The 22,708-nt window shown below is 36.0% G+C and overlaps 1 protein-coding gene across 1 annotated transcript in view; it reads right to left on the reverse strand.

Moving 5' to 3' along the window:
- Window positions 1-22,708, reverse strand: part of IntS10 (integrator complex subunit 10) — a 212,196-nt gene that overhangs the window by 57,567 nt on the left and 131,921 nt on the right. Inside the window, exon 15 of the mRNA XM_090403768.1 lies at window positions 11,290-11,343. Within this exon, the coding sequence (XP_090259894.1) occupies window positions 11,290-11,343 (54 nt within the window). The remainder of the gene's footprint in view (window positions 1-11,289; window positions 11,344-22,708) is intronic.

Below are 22,708 nucleotides of genomic sequence, written 5' to 3' on the forward strand. Positions count from 1 at the left end.
AACAAATCTAGTTTCCCTGAATTTGTACATCCACTACATTCAGCAACACTTTCTCAAGTCTTCTTACACCGTAACCATTCAAATGCAAGCCATCCATCTTATATAGATCCTTTCGCCCATCAAACTCACTCCACACATCCACAAATTCCACACCACTCGTCATACATAACCCACGCATAAAGTCATTTGCAATTATAGCCCTCCTTTTAAACATTTCACTGTCATACCGTGGCAAAAGACTAATCATTCTAACTCTCTCACTCTTTTCTTTTGCTACCTCAAACAATTCATTCAGGTCTTCTATCATTTCCATTTTATCTCCTTTCAAATCATTCGTACCTGCCACAATAATCATTTCTTTCACCCTTTCCTTTTGCTCTCTAATAGACACAGTTAAGTCCTTTATGGTCGCACCAGGTTGGTACGATTTTGTCAAATCCTCTACTAACACACCTCGTACTAACGAGTCTGCATACAGCACTCTATCCTTCATTTTGTTCATGTTCACATTCATACGTCTATTTTTCCTGTCATACCTTTTATTATTGGTTGGTTCATTCAGTCTACTTTTGTTCATGCACTCTAGCTGCTGTTTTGCTCTTTCTATCGCACTATTCAACAACGCGATCTCACTCAATGCATCTATCTCATCTTTTTTGTTCTCTGAGAAACCATTTATACTATCATTCACACTCTCACAATTTTCATGTACAACTTTGCCGTTTCTTGTCATATCCCTATTTCCTTCATTTTGAAGGTTGACAAAAATATCACACTCATGATCCGAAATACACTTCAATTCCAAATTCTCCCTACATTTTCTACACACATTCAATGCTTTATCATCATCTAACCACACTCCGACCGCACTCCGCAAAGCGTACATTTCACAGCTAGTACACTGACTCATTTCTTTTATGCTACTGTTCTTTGATAACGATGGCGAACCTTCATTACTGGCCGCCATTTTCCTACGCACAGGTGCCATATTTATCTGTAACGTGTTTTGTCAAATTAAACGTTATAACACACCAAAAATAGACGCACTAAAATACGCAAGGCAAATAAAACAAAACTACACAATATTAAGTAATTTGTATCGATAACTGAAAATGATACTTATCTTATCTGGAGCTTGCACGAACACTACTCATTACGAATTCATCTAGCGGCGACTTCCGACATAGATTATGTTATAAAACACTTTAGTACACTAACCACGTTAATAAAGCTCTAATAATATACCAAAATTAAACACTTAAGTCCATTAAATTGAATCCAAAACACCAATAAATCAACAAAAAACACAAATCTCTCAGGAGCTCTCCGATAGCACGACCATTCACCAGCTAGCCTCGACACATATGAACAGACCTCAATAAAGTTCGAAACTAGTCTGGGTAGTGGCCCTTCCCTTAATGTATAACATTATACATATCCGCAAGGAAATGTGTTTTGCATTATGGGAGATACTGAGATAGGAGTGATGTTAGCTTAATCCACTTTGCAATGAGTTGCCTGATGTTGTACTACCTTACCCCAGTCCTGAAGATACTTTCAAGTGCAAACTTTGTTTGCTCACACTTGGATAAAGGATTAAACTAATTTTATTATAGTCTAACCAAGTGAAAAATAAACGTTCAGTATTATAATACAGCTTTGTAAATATGATAAATGTTTCAAACTTAAGGAAAACAAGTAGCTATTTATCTAGTATTTCAACAAAAGACCGCTCACTAGTTTCTGTAAATAACAGTGAAAATCATCATCATCAAATTCCTGCCATGTACACTCAAGGGGTGTACAGGATATGATAGAACTACATGAAAAATTTACATCACTACTAACTTCCTATCTACAATTTTCCTCCAAATCAGTCTGTTATCTTCTTGAATTGCAGTCAGTTTCAAGTAGAGTAATGTGAGCAAATATGAGAATGGGGAACTGGAAAATGAGACTTATTTGTGCCTATAGTCCCACAGAAAGATCTACTAAGGTAGAAGTGGAGAAATTTTTTGAGGCTTTAGAAAAACCAACTGACACAATGAAAAAGGAAAAGTTGGTCCTTGCTGGGGATCTAAATAGCAGAGTAGGAAATGATTGTCAGACATACAAAAATATTTTGGGAAAATTTGGAGAAAAGAGCAAAGCTAATAATAATGGCAAACACCTGTAGGATTTCTGCTCAGAACATGGACTGGTTATTGCTAACACCATGTTCCAACATAAAAATGTGCACAAATTCATATGGAGAGAAGAGGCAAGGAATAAGAAAAGTCTCATTGACTATGTTATTGTTGATAGTGACGTTTTCTCCGTGGTGCAGGAAACCAGAGTGTACAGAGGATTTGAAATTGGAAGTGATCACTATTTAGTCTTGAGCAGGATAAAATTGAATTTCATATTGAAAAGAATAACATGAAAGAAAGTTTTAAAGTGAATAAAAGTTGAGCAGCTCTCAGATGTGAACTGTAGACTAAAATACACAAAGATTATTGAAGAAAAAATGAAAGAGTTTGTGAACAGGAATCAAACTTTGGAGATTCAGTGGCAAACTCTGAAGGAAACATTGATTGATTCTGCCAGAGAGGCATGTGGTGAAGTTGTCTGCAAGGATAAAAAAATCAGAACTCCCTGGTGGACACAGAAAGTTAAAGAGGCAGTGAAGGAAAAGAAGAAAGCATATCAAAAGTTCCTTGTGCTCTTAGAGAATACAGATACAAATGCAAGAATGCTAAAGAGCGTGTAAAACTAGCTAAACAAAAGTCATGGGAGGACTTTGGCAAGAATAGATATCAAGAAAGTGGCAAAATATTCTGGAGGTTGTTGAAGAAGCTTAAAAATGGAGGAAAGAGTGCTGTAAAAGGAATTAGAGATGATAAAGGTGACATGAAAATGGAAGAAAAAGATATCCTTGAAGTATGGAGTAATTACTTTGAAAAACTGCTAAATGAAACAAGCAGTGATTACAACACAGTGGTAAAAAACACTGACCAGACATGCAGTCAGGAATACATATCCATATTTGAAGTAGAAAAAGCCATCAAAGGCTTGAAATGTAGAAAGGCAGCAGGAGTAGATGATATTCGACCAGAAACGCTGAAGTATGGTGGTATAAGAGTCTTACGGTGGCAGCACTGCATAGTTCAGAAAGCCTGGACAGAGGGACAAATTCCTGATGATTGGAGCAGAGCTCTCATAGTACCCATATATAAAAAGGGAAATAAAACTGAATATGAGAATTACAGAGGTATTTCCCTACCAAGTGTTCCTGGCAAGATCTATGCAAGTATACTTGAGAAACGGTTGAGAAGAATTGTGGAAGAAAAGCTTGGTGAAGAACAAGCTGGATTCAGGCCAAATAGAGGCTGTCAGGATCAGATCTTCACTTTATGACAAATAGTCGAGAAAGCATGGGAACATAACAAAGAACTGTATTTAAGTTTTGTCGATCTGGAAAAGGCATATGACAAGGTGCCAAGAGAGAAGCTATTCAATACGCTACAGTTATATGGTGTCAATGGGGCATTATATCAAGCAATACTTAGTCTTTATTTGAGTTGTAAGTCAGCAGTTAGAATTTCAAGGAAGTACAGGTAGATGGTTTAATGTTAAATCTGGTGTTACACAAAGATGTACTTTATCCTCTCTGTTATTCATTATCTATATGGATCACATTATGAAGTAAAGTGGTATTAAACATGGTATCAAAATTGGAGATGTTAATGTCAGCTCTTTGCTTTATGTGGATGATGTTATACTTCTAAATAAATCCGCATGATTCTCTGACTAAATTGAATAGCTGTTGTAATAGATATGGTATGAAGGTCAGCAATAAAAAGACAATGACAATGAAAATAGGCAATATCATTGAAAATGTCAATGTGTTGTGAATGGAGAACCAGTGGAACAAGTGAAACATTTCAGCTACTTAGGCACGATTTTTACTGAAGATGGTAAATTAAATATAGAAATAGACAACAGAATCAGCTAAGCTGGTATGATAGGAAGTCAATTGAATAAATTCATATGGAATAAGAGAGAAATTAGTCGGAACACTAAATTAGCTGTATACAAGTCAGTGTTCAAACCAGTTTTAACATAATGGATCTGAGAGCTGGGTCAGAAGTAAAACACTTGACCAAAGACTAGAGACCACAGATATGAGAGTTCTGAGAAAGATTATAGGTGTAAACAGATGGCATCAATGGCAATATCATATTAAAAACGAGGATATTAGGAAAGGACTTGACATTGTCAACATCCAGGAATGCATTAGCAGAGCTAATCTCAACTGGTGTGGTCACTTAAACAGAATGGGCGAAGAAAGATTAGCAAAACAAGTGTTCTCTGCCAGGTTGGCAGCAAAACGACGCAGAGGAAGACCAAGATATAGGTGGATAGATACGGTACAAAGTGACTTAGATGATAGAAATATAAGATCTGATAATGTTGGAGTCTTGACAAGTAACAGACTGATTTGGAGGAAAATTGTAGATAGGAAGTTAGTAATGATTTAATTTTTTTCATATAGTACTATCATATCCTGTACACAAGTTGATGGTACATGGCAGGAATTTGATGATAATGATAACGACGATCAGTCTATTATTTGTCAAGACTCCAATATTACTAGATCTTATATTTCTATCGTCTAAGGTACTTTGTAGCGTATCAATCCACCTATATCTTGATCTTCCTCTGGGTCGTTTTCCTGCCAACTTCGCAGAGAACACTTGTTTTGCAAATTTTTCCTCGTTAAGTGACCATACCACCTGAGATTAGCTCTGCTAACGCATTCCTGGATGCTGACAATGTCAAGTTCTTTGCTAATATTCACATTTTTAATATGATATTGCCATTGATACCATCTGTTCACACCTCTAATCTTTCTCAGGATTCTCATATCTGTGGTCTCTAGTCTTTGGTCAAGTGTTTTACTTCTGACCCAGCTCTCAGATCCATAAGTTAAAACTGGTTTGAACACTGTCTTGTATACAACTAATTTAGTGTTCTGACTAATTTCTCTCTTATTCCATATGAATTTATTCAATTGACTTCCTACCATACCAACTTTGTTGTTTCTGTTGTCTATTTCCATATTTAATTTACCATCTTCACTAAAAATCGTGCCTAAGTAGGTGAAATGTTTTACTTGTTCCACAGGTTCTCCATTCGCAACACAGTTGGCATTTTCAAAGATTCTGCCAATTTTCATTGTCATTGTCTTTTTATTGCTGACCTTCATACCATATCTATTACAACAGCAATTCAATTTAGTCAACGAATCTTGCAGACTTGTAGCGGATTTATTTAGAAGTATAACATCGTCTGCATAAAGCAAAGAGCTGACATTAACATCTCCAATTTTGATATCATGTTTAATACCACTTTCCTTCATAATGTGATCCATATAAATAATGAATAACAGAGGGGATAATGTACATCCTTGTCTCACACCAGATTTAACATTAAACCATCTTCCTGTACTTCTTTCAATTCTAACTGCTGACTTGCAACTAATATAAAGACTAAGTATTGCTTGATATAATGCCACATTGACACCATATAACTGTAGTGTATGGAACAGCTTATCTCTTGGTACCTTGTCATATGCCTTTTCCAAATCGACAAAACTTAAGTACAGATCTTTGCTATATTCCCATGATTTCTCCACTATTTGTCATAAAGTGAAGATCTGATCCTGACAGCGTCTATTTGACCTGAATCCAGCTTGTTCTACCACAATTCTTCTCAATCGTTTCTCAAGTATACTTGCATATATCTTACCAGGAACACTCAATAGGGATATAGCTCTGTAATTCTCACATTCGGTTTTATTTCCCTTTTTATATATAGGTACTACGAGAGCTCTACTCCAATCATTGGGAATTCGTCCCTCTGTCCAGGAATTCTGAACTATGCAGTGCAGCCACTATAAGACTTTGATACCACCATACTTCAGCATTTCTGGTCGAATATCATCTACTCCTGCTGCCTTTCCACATTTTAAGCCTTTGATGGCTTTTTTCTACTTCAAGTATGGATATGTATTCCTGACTGGATGCCTGGATAGTGTTTTTTTATCACTGTGCTGTCATCATTGCATGTTTCATTTAGCAGTTTTTCAAAGTAATTACTCCATACTTCAAGGATATCTTTTTCTCCCATTTTCATTTCACCTTTATCATCTCTAACTCCTTTTACAGCACTCTTTCATCCATTCCTAAGCTTCTTTAACAACCTCCAGAATAATTTGCCACTTTCTTGATATTTATTTTCTATGTTCTTGCCGAAGTCCTCCCATGACTTTTGTTTAGCTAGTTTTACACACAGTTTAGCTTTCTTACATTTGTCTCTGTATTCTCTAAGAGTACAAGCTGACTTATTTGCCAGGAACATTTGATATGATTTCTTCTTTTCCTTCACTGCCTCTTTAACTTCCTGTGTTCACCATGGAGTTCTAATTTTGCTATCCTTGAAGACAACTTCACCGCATGCCTCTCTGGCAGAATCAATCTATGTTTTCTTCACAGCTTGCCACTGAATTTCCAAGGTTTGATTCCTGTTCTCAAACTCTCATTTTTTCTTCAATATTTGTATATTTTAGTTTACAGTTCGCATCTGAGAGCTGCTCAACTTTTATTCATTTTAAAACTTACTTAGATGTTATTCTTTTCAATATGAAATTCAATTTTATCCAGCTCAAGACTAAATAGTGATCACTTCCAATTTCAAATCCTCTGTACACTCTGGTGTCCTGCACCAGGAGAAAACATCACTATCAACAATAACATAGTCAATGAGACTTTCCTTATTCTTTGTCTCTTCTCTCCATGTGAATTTGTGTACATTTTTATGTTGGAACATGGCGTTAGTAATAACCAGTCCATGTCCTGAGCAGAAATCCAACAGGTATTTGCAATTATTATTAGCTTTGCTCTTTTCTGCAAATTTTCCTCAAACATTTTTGTATGTCTGACAATCACTTCCTACTCTGCTAATTAGATCCCCAACAAGGATCAACTTTTCCTTTTTCATTGTGTCAGTAGCTTTCTGTAGAGCCTCAAAAAATTCCTCCACTTCTGCCTAAGTATTACCTTCTGTGGCACCATAGGCATAAATAAGTCTCATTGTCCAATTCCCCATTCTGATATTTGCCCAAATCACTCTATTTGACACTGCCTGCCATTCAAGATGAGCCTCGTATTTTGTGTTGAATACTATGGCTACTCCTTCTTTTCCTTGATTGTCATTGCCTGAATATAACATTTTGTATTTATTGCTCAGAAAGATCTCACCAGTTTTTGTCTTTTTTGTTTCAGTCACCCCTATTATGTCGATCTGGTACTTATCTAATTCCTCCGCTAGCTCCATTTCTTTGCCATTCAGGCTTCTTATGTTGATAGTACATATCTTTAACTCTGGTGATGTTGAGTTGGGGGTGTGTTTTCGGATTTGTTCCAGTAGCTGACTTTTCGCTGTTCGCCCTGGTTCCCTGGCGAAAACAACGGGGACCTTGTTTAACCGGGCAACACCCCAGCTGGCATGAAATTTTGTCAGGTTGTACCATCAGTTTGTATTTTGGTTTAACCAATAGGAATACAACTTAGTCGGCTAAATCCCAAATTGCCAGCCCATCCTCGTTCGTTTAGTATTCAGGTAGATACCCAACAGGGTGCACCACGAGAAGGTGAGGATTAGACATCAGGTCAGAAGCCCTGGTCGGTTCTCTGCATTCCGTTAAAGGCTATGTGGAGGTCTCCTCTCAGTTATACAGCTTTTACCCTTAAGCACCCCAACAGTGGAAATGTATATATTTAATATTTGTTAGAACCCAGGTATTAGGAGTTATTGAATGACTTGCATAAATTTCTAAAGGGGATGTAAATCTAAAGGTCACGAAGCAGTAACATGAGGTGAGCCGTTTTGCACCGGGCAATCGTGTACCGACAGTGCAAGAAAAGCGTAGCTGGACGCTGTGACATTGACCTACGTGAAAGCACTAGGTTGACATCGCGGAATGCGAGAACTGCCGGGAACCAAGGCGAAATAAAAGGGTCAAGAACCCCTGACACAAGGCTTTTTTTTGTTCCTGATCTCCTTGTGTTGGTCTCTCAATGTCGTGAGCTGGAGGAGGGGGACAGCGCATCCACTCCGGAGGTGTTGATCAAGGTATCTGGTATCTGCAGAAACTCGAAGTTATTAGTCCCGTGGAAAGAGTATAAGCCCAGCCGTCCACAGAAAGTCAGATAGGAACCTATTTAAATTTTGGTCAAGGAGAAACAGATTCCCTAAGACCAATTAATGTGATGTAGTTCAAGATAGATAAGTAGACTTTATTGAATATTGTTAACTATGAATGAAAGGATTTGTGCTGCACTGTGATTCAGAGGAAAGAACATTAATAGTATTATATAGAACTGAACTGTAGTGATCTTGAGATAAATACCGTGAATTTACTGTCCCCTTATGTAATCGAATTATGTTATGTGTTTAAAGAGTGTTATGATAAAGTTGAGGGTAAAAGGTGATATTAATGACAAGATTATAAGAGATATAGATATTATCTAGAGTGGTTTGGTTGTGACTGGATTGGAAAAGTATTACTGTGAATATCATGCCTAGTTAGAGTGTTTTAATGTTGATAAGATTTATATCTAAAATAACAGTAATCAGTTTGTGTATCTGTATGTAGTTAGAGTGTTTTAATGTTAACCTAATTGTCAGGAACTCTCTTAGAATGAGAACCAAAACTAACATGTACTGCATGTATGTAATTATAGTATTTTTTTAATAAACCTTGCTTTTGAATCCAATTAAGTCCATCTGTAATTTGGAATCTGATGCATCTCTTATAAAACTTAATACGAACCTAGGTGGGAAGTTAGAAAGAAGAGATTTTGGCCACGTCTGCAAGGTCAAGGTATCACTTAAGTACAATCTAGAGATCGCCTCTTGATTGATATAGTCTATTTAATCTAAAAACCCTAGGTAGCACAGCAAAAAATTAAATTTCTTAGTGCTTTAGGAGAGGTTGATCTCAGATACTCTGATATTGGTTCGACACTGGGGCAATTCCATTGTTATTCAGAGGTACCACGTGATACCTGAGAAAGAGTCTAACGAGAAGACTAAAAGGTAGAATATATAAGAAGAAAGTCGACACAACAATACTAAGGCCAGCCATAGCCATCCCTCGTATATGAGGATTATCCAAAAAAATAGACAATACACTGCAAAATTACAACATTAATGCCACATTTAAACCATTAATGAAAATAAAAAATATATTAAGTTCTTCTAGAGATACCCTTCTCTCTGTCAAGTTTCATTTTGTTTTTCTTCAACTGACTGCAGTTTTATTTTTCAGTTTGAACTTCTGTTAACTTGTATCGAAATGCATTACCAAGTAGTAGTCACTATAACTATATACATTACCAAGTAGTAGTCACTATAAGTCCAAGTGTATACCAGCTCTGTTGCACCTATAACCTGCTTTACATAAGTGAAACAGATGTACAATCCTAAAATGAAAAGAAAAACATAAACATGTCAAGTATCTTCTTTATAGAAAATCAGGCCTTTCTCATAACACTTGAAATGTCCACCAGACAAACCGGAAAGGCATCCAAGCCCTTACATCTGACCAAAATATGGTATATAAACAAATTCAAGGAAGCTTGTAAAATGCTTATCAACCAAGCAAATCTCATCCAAGGATTTGGATGGCTTATAACGACCCACTTAGCATCTGAGAGAGAAGAATAAACCACATAGCAAATACCAGAATAAAAGAAATTTGATTAGATAATGACACACAGTAAAATTTCTGTTTGTTGTCTACAGAAAACTAAACACAAACATGACATTTATAATAATCTGGAATGGAAGAATTTTATGGTCTTCTGATCTTTTCACTTTAGTATTATCCTTTGAAGTCAGCCAAGTATAATGTGTGTTTACACATGCATGATACTTGGTGGGTAGTACAGGGTATTCCACAAACATGCTTATACGTTCCTGCATTCGTGGTTTCCATTTATAGTATGACAACAGGTAAGCATTCCATTATGTGCCAGTTTTAACCTCAAGGATGTATCACTGTGTGATATAATAAATATATATTTACAGTTAGATGTGCATACTTTCTTTAAGAATAACAAATTTTGCAATCCTTTTGACTGCAAAGTCAAAATGCATTTTAATATTTTTCTTATACTGATTAGGAAAATGGTAATAATTCATCAAAGCAGTAAGCAAATGGCAACTATAACATTAATGCTTGCTGGTTTCATAGCAATTTTTAGTACTTCTACTGGCATTCTTAGGTCATAATTTACCTGGATATACAATGTTTTGCTGAAATGTGTAAAAGGTAATCAAAGCAGATAAATATAATTTGTCTTTTTAAATATTTCTGAAATCACCTAAAATACTTATCATAATTTATAGTGACTACTACTTGGTAATGCAATTCAATACTGGGAAGTTAACAGAAGTTCAAACTGAAAAATAAAACTGCAATCAGTTGAAGAAAAACAAAATGAAACTCGACATCATTTTTATTGTTGATATTTAGGATTAGGTATATTTATATTCATTGGTATAAAAAAAATTTTTTTTCTGCAGTTAAGCAAAAAGCCCTTATAAGTTGTCTACTCTGTACAAATCTCAAATCTGCCCAACCTTGGAATACTGCTGTCATATTTGAGGTGGTGCATCTAAGATGTTCCTAGAAATTCTTGATGAGTCAAGAAGTTTGGTTGATTGATGATGCCTCTCTTACAGAATTTTTTTCGGCCTGCTGTCTCAGACAGTCCATTTCTGCAATTTATTTCCATGTAATTGTATCAGTGTCAATAAATAAAATGTAATTTGTTATTTTATTTATGCTTTTAATTTTGTTATTATTTACTACATTCACATCAATTATTTTATACTGACTGCTATATTTAAATTTGGTATAAATTTAAATATATTTATATTTATCATACAGTGGTAGCAGGGATTTTCTACCGGAAACTCGGGTTTTTCATCCCACAAGTACAGACAAATTGGCCTCCAGAACACATGCAATTTACAGACAAAAAATACTGCTGTTGGTAATGATGGGCGATAGATGGCATCGATGATAGTAGTGTTGTAGTTGGAGAATTATAGTAGAGAGGATGAGATGTATTTAGCAAATTAGTGTGCCCTCCCATGATGAGTCATTGGAAACCTTGGAGATGTCATGTAATAATAATAATAATAATATTTAAATTATACACCAAATACAGTACTTACTGGAAAGTTTCCAATACAACTGAGGCAACTGGCCAATTGAAGATTGGCTTTATTCTAAAAAAAAATACGAGATCTGGCGTTAATGTATTATTAGCAGTTTATGATTTCTACACATAATTAAAAACACAGATACTTAAAATATTCCAAAATTGCTGTTATTCTTTAAAAATAAATAAGTTAAACTGCCACATGCTGAAAATTTAGAGCTAAAATTTGTATCAATACATAAAGCAAAAGCAAAATGTAGTTGACTCTCACTATAGAAAACTCGCCAAGGCCACAGAAACAGTTTGCTTTAATAGCTAGTTTACTATAATGAATTTCTTTTAGTACTGCATCACATCTATGGAGCCTTGGTTGGGACTTTTCATTAGTTTGTTACAGTGCTATTTGCTATAGAGAGAGTTGATTGAAAGTATGGAACAGTAATTTATGCTGAATTAATTAACATTATAATGACTTTATATTAATAATTAAAATAAATAAAATTATTATAATATATGATCTTTCAATTTGGGAGTAATAGTTAACAGCAAACTAAAGTTTATACAGCATATTGCAAGTGCTACAAAGACAACACATCATAATACCACTATGATACAAAGTACTTTGCCATGCAAGGATAAATAACTGGTATGCCACTGTATAAAATGCTGGTCAGACACTTGGACTACTGTGCTCAGATTTGGTCGTCTAGTTTTCAATATGATAGAGAAACATTGGAGAGGGTCCAGATGAATAAGATAATATCGGGATTCTGGAATGTTGGCTATGGAGAGAGAGGGTGAAAAAAATGTAGACTGCAGAATTTGGTGGATAGGAGAAAAAGAGGTGATATGATAGAGACATTTAAGTTAGTGAGTATTTTATTGGATTAATCTAGAGAGGAATATAAAAAGCGTAGAAGGTGAGAGGAGAAGATGGAGTGCATTAATGGAATATTTTGTTAATTGCAGGGAGTGTTAAGGATTTTAAGATTCAATACGACAGATTTGTTGTCAGTTGAATGAGCCTCCCACGAGTCTGCTGACTCCATGGAGGGTGTAATAATAATAATAATAATAATAATAATCCTGTTGCACTAAGAAATATTTTCTGGATATTAGATATAGCATTACTTCAAAGTCGAATGTAGAAACTATAAAAGTTTCGTAAGGTAAGTTGACCAGAGAATTTATGGGAATACACTCCGCATTCACATTTAAGTAGTTCACATTTTAAGTGTGAACTACTTAGAAGACATAGGCACCACCCAAACGTCTATATATTTGCCTTTTATTAGTCCATTTTGATAAGGTTTCATTGACCTGACAGCTGTTTCTCTTCAGAGATCAGGTGGAAACCTTAAGAGAGCAAAAACTCTCATTCAGTACTAAGGAACTCGAAATGTCAGAGAAATATATTTTTCGTAAGCAAACTCTCAGTAGGTGCATAAAAGTAATTACTAAAATAAAGAGCCTGAAGGGAACCAACCAGTTCGAAACAGCTGTCAGGTCAGCTAAACCTTATCAAAATGGACTAATAAAAGGTGAATATATAGACCTTGGGTGACACCTATGTCTTTTAAGTAGTCCACACTAAGGCAACTCATGAATGCCAGGGAGTGTATTTCCATAAGCACTCTGGACTTTGCTTATATAATTTTATATTGCTGAACTGAAGCCTTTTGGCTCTCTATTTTAGTAATTAAATTTTCTAGTCAGTTTACTAAATGAATGGTTAGAAAGTGCTGTTACAGAAATCAGCTGGCATGCTAACTCATTCAAGGACCAGTACACTGAGGTTGTGATTATTTCAGAACCTCAGTTTACTAGTCAAATGGTAATATCACTGCACATGTGCTATACATATCTATTTATCTATCTATCTATATATATATATATAAAGCAAAGTCTGTTTTCGATGTTTGCTTATAACTTGAGAACGAATTTACCAATTTTGATGATGTCTTCATCTGTTGAAGTGGTCAGCAGAACACTGAGGGATATCAGATCAGACGATCGAAGAATGGGTGGAATAACTTTTATTTGCCAGTGATTTTTGATAAACACTGCCCATCGTATCCTGTGAAACCAAGGCAGACAAAGTGAATGCCTGCCTTAAGAAATTGTCACTATGGCATGATATAAAGAAGTTTTCTCTCAAAACCAATGTGTGTGTTCACCTACATGGAGACTCTAATGCACATTCCTTCTTCTCAAAAATGTTAAAAATTGGCAATGGTGAAGTACAGCAAAGGGAAGGGAAAATTATATTAACATACCTAAATATTGGAAAAATTGTCCAAACTACAGATGAACTGCTGTGCAGTGTCTATCCATCTACTGAGAACATAACAGAAAAGTCACCTTCTTGGTTCAGGGAGAGAGCGCTCCTTGCACCTTGAAATGATGTTGTGTCAATAATGAACAAATTTGTTCTAAATAGAGTTAATGGATCTGTTAGTGTTTACAAAGAAGTGTTATAATGCTTACAATTCTACACCATGATGAAAACACCAGTACCAAATACTTGAATAAATACCCTTCAGTGAACAGCTGGTAGTATAAGTTCACCTTGGCGAAGCGGGAAGGCTCAGCTAGTATATGTATATATATATATATTACAGGGGCATGTATTTATGGTGTGCAACCAAGGAATAGCACTTTCACCAATATTATATTTTTGCATTTATTCCTGTTAAAGACTCCTCTAATTGTTTGCTGGCTTTGTACAATTCCTAAAATTAAACACAATATACCAATGCTCATGAAGAGGAGATGTTTTAATGCATAAACATTGTATCACATTCATGTTAATATCCTGGATGTGTGGTCACAAATACAGACACCTTTGAGCCCTTTAAACAGATATGCAGATGGTGTAGCATGTCAAATTCTTAGCGTTAGAGTGGGTTTAAATGGCCCAAAAGGCAAGGCAGGGTGTGTGCTGAGACAATAGCATAAGTTCACTTGGCGAAGTGGGAGCGCTCAGCTAGTGTGTGTGTGTGTGTGTGTTATATATATATATATATATATATATATATGTAGAAAGTATTTTACCTTGGGTATAATAAATGTTAAAGATGCCAAGCTATTTTAAACTTGGTTTTACTCCATTTCCCAAGTAAGCAAACAGACAAATAAGTCAAGTTTGCACCTGCACTTAATGCAAGTCTAGCTGACCATCAAAGTAGTGCAAGTCAAGGCAACTCATGGTAAAAGTAGAATAAGCTCTGATCATTATTCTTAATATTTACCCTTAATGCACAGTCCATCTCCTTGAGGATATATATATATAAAAAAGGAAATTAAATTACTTTATACCGAGAATGACAAGTTTATTGTTAAGATACGGCTAGTTTCGTTGAAATACAACTTCTTCACGTCATAGGCAAAGAATAAAATAAAAAATAACAGACACATGAAAAAATACATTAACAGATCTAGTATAAAACACACAAGTACATTTAAAAAAGGAATGCGTGCTAGAGTTCCAACTGAAGCTGACTACGTGCGTGAGCTGGTATTAGTGTGCCAGTATTGGACAGTGGCAATGTGTGCATCAGAAATATTATAGCTAAGGACATTACAAAATGGGAGAGGAAAAGTTATCCAGATCTCGATCTTCCTCTGGAAGATCGAGATCTGGATAATTTCTTCCAAATCTAACCAAATTTTGATCTTCAAAGATTTGGTTGGATTTTGACATGATCTTGACAAGACTGGGATGCTGACAAGTGATAAATTAATTGGAGGAAAACTGCTGACAGGATATTAGCAATAACATAAACTCAATCGTGTAGTACTATCACAGTATTTTGTACCCCTTTTGAGGATACATATCAGGAAATCGATGATGACGACTAGACCATACCAGGACTTCTGTACAAAAATTTCATTACGTGGTTTCTACTGTGATGAAAAACTCTGGAGAAAGTCCAGAAATGAGTAAACATTGCAGTAGCATCACAGATAAAAATAAATAAATTTAAAAAAATAAACAATACAATCTAAACATAATAATCCAATTGAAGAAGAAAAAATAAAAATAAACCAAAATGGGGGGGGAGGAACAGAATCAATCAAACAAAAAAAAAATTCCACATTCATTTCAACATTTGTAGTGTAATTCTAACATAAATGATGCACAATACCATTTACCAGACATCCAAACTTGACCTGCTACCCCTTGGTAAACTCAGCAGTAGTTAACAACACCAAAATCCCCCAAGGAAGTAAAATCACCTTCCTTGGAATTTAATGTCCCAAAACTCCAACTGGCTTCCATTTATCAATTCCACTAATCAAGCTGGTAGATATATCAAATAGCAGATATAATAGCAGATATATCAAGCTGGTAGATATATCTGCTATTATTTATTTATTTTTAATATCTGATCAACACACGAAAGGTCACAAGACCTATAGCACACAGCACTAGTGTGCTATAGGTCTTGAACAGCTTCATATTTTGCTTGAGCAGCTGAGGGTTGTAATCTTTGGAAGGCAGAGTGGGGGAGACTGTTCCAAAGGACTGAAGTAGATGGAATAAAAGAGGAGGCAGTGAAGTTGGTTTGGTGAGTTTTAAGATGGCCTGTAAAAGGGTGTTGGTTAGCAGTGGCTCTTGTTTTAATGATTTTGGAGGCGACTGGTGGAATTAGTAACAACCAAAAAACTAGAATAGCAGAAAAACTTCTTTGCAGGCTGGCAGAATGGATAGCATACTCACCCACCAACAGACAGTCTGTGGGTTCAAATCTAACCTTGGGAATGGATGCTTGTGAATGTCTTTAAGGAGATGAATTTCATAGCCTGATGTGGAAACATCACCCTGCTTACTAGAGGCCTGTAGTTGTTTGAAAAAAGTTCCATGTTTGGTGTTCAAGAAGGATTTTTGGATTATGTTTAAAAAATAAAAAAGATTAAAAAATTTAACCCGCCTTCAATACTAATTTACTATACAGGTTTAACAAACATTTCTTGGGTGGGAGACCACATCAAAAAAAGAAAAAAAAATCCTCCAAACCCACCTCACCTTTTCTTAACCAGTTATCCTTCCAAGAATGCAAAGATATCAGCTCTCCTTTTGATAATGCTGACCATAACCTTATTTCAGTTTCCATTTTTTTTTACAAAACACTCTTTCTTCAACCATTCCCAAATAGCCTTGTAACAAGGATTGACCTCTATTATTTCTGCACTATTTTCCCATGGTCAGATTATTTTCTTCCTCCATTTCACTCAAAATCTCTGTCTAATTTCCAAGCTTAAGGGAAGCTTTCAAGCATCAGGGGTCACTAAAGGATCAAAACTAAATAAGTGAGAGGAGACCTTCATGTAGCCTTTTAAGGAAAGCAGAGAAGCCAACAGGATGTCTAACCTAATGTCCAACCCTCACCTTCTCATGGCGCACCCCATTAGTAGGCAACCACCTGGATAGTGAACAAATGATGATAAGCTGGTAACTTGGAATTTAATCAATCATATTACATTCTTATTTGCTGAAACTAAAATAAAATGATGGCACAACATGGCAAAATTTCATGCTGATATTTTGCCTGCTTAAACAAGGGCCCACTACTGTTTTCATCAGAGAACCAAGGCTAAAAATGAAAAGTCAGCTACTGAATTCAAGACTGGCACCATCAACAACATAAAAAAACAAAACATCAACAGAAAAGAAATGGAATTAATAAAAGTAGACAAGTACTATCAACAAAATAAACATTACCAAAAAAAAAAAAGAAAAAAAAAGTAGGATTCTAAGAAACAAATTTTACAAGACATTATATTCAGACAATAATGATCACGAAAAAGAAGAAGTAGCTATATTATTCAACACTAAATATGAGAATAATCTTCTTGAATGACAGGAGTATCAAGAAGAGTGATGTGGCAAATATCAGAATGAAGAAATTGGACAATAACAATTTGTCTATTCTAACAAGGAAAAAGTGAAGAAATTTTTTGAGCCATTAAAGCAGGCAGCCAACATAATAAAAAAATGAAAAGTTGGTTCATGTAGGATATCTAAACAGCAGAGTAGAAATGGTTCTACTCTGCTGTCATGGTAAATGGTAAATAGTTCCATTCTTCGGATATTTTGATCTATGAGAGCACTAAAGTGCTCCATACATTTTGCTTATATTTTAACTTAACTGGTAATTAGCTTAAGGAATTAACAACGCATATAACGGATATTAATTAAAGCAAACTTTAATGAATAACTTCAATATTTCGGCAATGTCACGTTGCCATCTTCAGGAAGAACATACAAATATGGTATGCGCACGCAGGCACTAACAAAAGCAAATGAGGAAGAAGGCACGAAACTAATACTGTTCCTAAAGTCCTAATGGTGCCTCCTAATGGACTAATTGGGTTGTCTTGGCCGTTGGGCTGAAGTTCTCATAATGTAGACTTCCCAAATTTGGGGTAATTTTATGCACCCAAATTTGTTGAGGTTTACGTTTTTTTAGAGCTGCTGATGATTCCATGAATAATCTTTCATACTTGAACTTGCTGTGGTGTATTATTTTAGTTTTCTTCCAATGAATTCTATGGTGGGTATCTAAAGCATGGTCTGCCAGCCCACCGTGGCTGTACTGGTGAGACCGGATGTAGTCTTTGTGTTCTGAATCCTGATATTCGCTGTCCTGCCTGTTTGGCCAAAGTAGGACAATTTACAGCTGCAAGGTAGGTCTAGTGTGAATGGTTAGTCTTTGGTAGAGCAGATAAGGGATGCCAACTTTTTATATGGTCTATAACAAGAAGTCAGGTCATATTTTTTGAGGATATTGGTTATTTTCTCAGAGGTGCCCCGGATGTTGGGGGGGGGGGTTATGGTTTACTGGTTTTAGTATTTTTTTTATTTTTTGGGGGGTTGTAGCCATTGGCTAAGAAAGTGTTGAGGACGTGGTTTAGTTCAGTGGTTAGGGCATCGTGATCTGAGCAGATTAATTTTGCCCTGTTAAATAGTATTTTTATAACCCCATATTGTTGTGGGGGGGGGGGGATTCCTGGTGAATGTATCTGCCTGTATGGGTGGGTTTTCTATAAACAGAGAAAACCAAAGATCGATCAGGCTGGCGAGTGATTAGAGTGCCTAGGAAGGGGAGGGTGTTGTTTTCCTCTTTTTCTAAGGTGAACTGGATTCTGGGGTGTTGGTTATTTAAGCGTGTTAGGAAGGAATGGAGTGTATCTGAGTCATGTGGCCAAATAGCGAACACATCATCCACGTACCGAAGACAAATAGTGGGTTTTTGTGGGGCAGAGTTTAAGGCTTTCTCTTCATAGATCTCCATAAAGAAGTTGGCCAAGGGTGGGGAAAGTGGTGAACCCATGGATGTCCCCTCTATCTGTTTGTAGAATTTTCCTTGCCAAACGAAATAGCCTGAGTTCATTGTGAACTGAAATAGGGCTGAGATATCAGGAGGAAACTTGGCTTGGATGAGGTCTAGGGTTTCCTTGAGTGGGTCATTAGTGAATAGGGAGGATACGTCAAAACTGACCATTATGTCAGTGTGTTGGAGTGAGAGGTTTTCTATACTGGCTTTGAAGTGGGCTGAGTTTTTTATGTGTGATGGTGTGTTGCCAGTAGTGTGAGTGCTTTGGTTAAATATTTGGCTAATTTGTATGTGGGGGAATCTATGCCATCCACTATGGGATGTAATGGCACATTTTGTTTATGTATTTTTGGAAGTCCATATAATCGGGGGGGGGGGGGTCGAGAGTTATAAGGTTTAGTTTGTTAGTGACTTCCACAGGCCAAGAAGTGACCTTCTTAAGGAGTCTGTGGAGAGTTCAATTTGAGAGTTGGTAGGATTATATTCAATAGGGAGGTAGATGATATGGTCTAATACTAAAGCATTAAGCTTACCTATGTAGTCCTTTTGGTTGAGAACCACAGTCGCGTTTCCCTTATCCACTTTGGTGATTACTATTTTTTTGTTTTTCTTCATTTCTAGTAGAGCTGCACATTATAAAAAGTTCATCATCATCATCAAATTCCTGCCATGTACCCTCAAGGGGTGTACAGGATATGACAGTACTACATGAAAAAATTACATCATTACCAACTTCCTATCTACAATTTTCCTCCAAATCAGTCTGTTACTTGTCAAGACACCAACATTATCAGATCTTATATTTCTATCGTCTAAGGCACTTTGTACCGTATCAATCCACCTATATCTTGGTCTTCCTCTGGGTCGTTTTCCTGCCAACCTGCAGAGAACATTTGTTTTGCTAATCTTTCCTCTCCCATTCTATTTAAATGACCATACCACCTGAGATTAGCTCTGCTAAAGCATTCCTGGATGCTGACAATGTCAAGTTCTTTCCTAATAACCTCATTTTTAATATGATATTGCCATTGATGCCATCTGCTCACACCTCGAATCTTTCTCAGGACTCTCATATCTGCGGTCTCTAGTCTTTTACTTCTGACCCAGCTCTCAGATCCATAAGTTAAAACTGGTTTGAACACTGTCTTGTATACAGCTAATTTAGTGTTCCGACTAATTTCTCTCTTACTCCATATGAATTTATTCAATTGACTTCCCACCATACCAGCTTTGCTGATTCTGTTGTCTATTTCTAAATTTAATTTACCATCTTCAGTAAAAATTGTGCCTAAGTAGCTGAAATGTTTTACTTGTTCCACAGGTTCTCCATTCACAACACAGTTGACATTTTCAATGATTCTGCCTATTTTCATTGTCTTTGTCTTTTTATTGCTGACCTTCATACCATATCTATTACAACAGCTATTCAATTTAGTCAGAGAATCTTGCAGACTTGTAGCGGATTTATTTAGAAGTATAACATCATCCGCATAGAGCAAAGAGCTGACATTAACATCTCCAATTTTGATATCAGATTTAATACCACTTTCCTTCATAATGTGATCCATATAGATAATGAATAACAGAGGGGATAATGTACATCCTTGTCTCACACCAGATTTAACATTAAACCATCTTCCTGTACTTCCTTCAATTCTAACTGCTGACTCACAACTCAAATAAAGACTAAGTATTGCTTGATATAATGCCCCATTGACACCATATAACTGCAGCGTATTGAATAGCTTCTCTCTTGGCACCTTGTCATATGCCTTTTCCAAATCGACAAAACTTAAATACAGATCTTTGTTATATTCCCATGCTTTCTCGACTATTTGTCGTAAAGTGAAGATCTGATCCTGACAGCCTGTATTTGGCCTGAATCCAGCTTGTTCTTCACCAAGCTTTTCTTCCACAATTCTTCTCAACCGTTTCTCAAGTATACTTGCATAGATCTTGCCAGGAACACTCAGTAGGGAAATACCTCTGTAATTCTCACATTCAGTTTTATTTCCCTTTTTATCTATGGGTACTATGAGAGCTCTACTCCAATCATCGGGAATTCGTCCCTCTGTCCAGGCTTTCTGAACTATGCAGTGCAGCCACTGTAAGACTTTTATACCACCATACTTCAGCATTTCTGGTCGAATATCATCTACTCCTGCTGCCTTTCCACATTTCAAGCCATTGATGGCTTTTTCTACTTCAAGTATGGATATGTATTCCTGACTGCATGCCTGGTCAGTGTTTTTTATCACTGTGCTGTCATCACTGCTTGTTTCATTTAGCAGTTTTTCAAAGTAATTACTCCATACTTCAAGGATATCTTTTTCTCCTGTTTTCATGTCACCTTTATCATCTTTAACTCCTTTTACAGCACTCTTTCCTCCATTCCTAAGCTTCTTCAACAACCTCCAGAATATTTTGCCACCTTCTTGATATTTATTTTCTATATTCTTGCCAAAATCCTCCCATGACTTTTGTTTAGCTAGTTTTACACACAGTTTAGCTTTCTTACATTTGTCTCTGTATTCTGTAAGAGTAAAAGGTGACTTATTTGCCAGGAACTTTTGATATGCTTTCTTCTTTTCCTTCACTGCCTCTTTAACTTCCTGTGTCCACCAGACCAGGGAGTTCTGATTTTTTTTATCCTTACAGACAACCTCACCACATGCCTCTCTGGCAGAATCAATCAATGTTTTCTTCAGAGTTTGCCACTAAATCTCCAAGGCTTGATTCCTGTTCTGAAACTCTTTCATTTTCTTTTCAATAATCTTTCTGTATTTTAGTCTACAGTTTACATCTGAGAGCTGCTCAACTTTTATTCGCTTTAAAACTTTCTTACATGTTATTCTTTTCAATATGAAATTCAATTTTATCCTGCTCAAGACTAAATAGTGATCACTTCCAATTTCAAATCCTCTGTACACTCTGGTGTCCTGCACCAGGGAGAAAACATCACTATCAACAATAACATAGTCAATGAGACTTTTCTTATTTCTTGCCTCTTCTCTCCATGTGAATTTGTGCACATTTTTATGTTGGAACATGGTGTTAGTCATAACCAGTCCATGTCCTGAGCAGAAATCCAACAGGTATTTGCCATTATTATTAGCTTTGCTCTTTTCTCCAAATTTTCCCAAAATATTTTTGTATGTCTGGCAATCATTTCCTACTCTACTATTTAGATCCTCAATAACCCAAGACAACCAATTAGTCCGTTAGGAGGCACCATTAGGACTTTAAGAACAATATTAGTTTCTTGCCTTCTTCCTCATTTGCTTTTGTTAGTGCCTGCGTGCACATACCACATTGTATGTTCCTGAAGATGGCAACGTGACATTGCCGAAATATTGAAGGTATTCATTCAAGTTTGATTTAATTAATATCCGTTATATGCACTGTTGATTCCTTAAGCTAATTACCAGTTATATATGACCAATGCATAAGCCTTGCTACAATATATTTTAACTTCTGTACATAAATGGCTTTCTTACTGGCCTTAAATTCTATTTATAGTTTTATTGATGATAATATCATTCATTACTTCTCTTTATTTGACAAACCTTGTGGTCAAACATTCCAATCTTCAGGACTTAAACATTGGTGCCATTATTCAGTGTGGTAAGGTCATACTGGTTATGTTTATTATTACCAAAACAAATTTTTTTTTAATTTTATTTTTTTAAATAAAAGCGATCCCACTTCACCTCCTCTTATTACTGATAATTCCCAGTTCTCCAGACAAGATCAGCTATCGCCTTCTTGGGCTGGCTAACAGCTCTAGCCTGTTCTGACAAACACATTGTATGATAACCTCCTCAGCCTGCAAAAATCCCAAATCTACCTAACCTTAAAATACCATTCTAATATTTGGAGTTGTGCAAATAAAATCTTGTTTAAAAATTCTTCATGCGAGTGATCCTGTGGATTGACTGCATATCTTAGCATCTAAGGAAGTACATGGGTTTGAATCCAGACAAAGATGAGAAAAACTTTTATAAGGAGTTTTCAAATGTAGACAAGTTAGCTGAACTCATACAGAGTTGCAGTTTATAATCCTGAAAGCATTTTTGTCATGCAAAATATGCA

The sequence above is a fragment of the Typopeltis vanoorti genome, chromosome 14 (genome assembly GCF_054136105.1).
Source record: "Typopeltis vanoorti isolate ZY-2024b chromosome 14, IOZ_Tvanoo_1.0, whole genome shotgun sequence".
In the NCBI taxonomy this organism is placed as follows: Eukaryota; Metazoa; Arthropoda; class Arachnida; order Uropygi; family Thelyphonidae; genus Typopeltis; species Typopeltis vanoorti.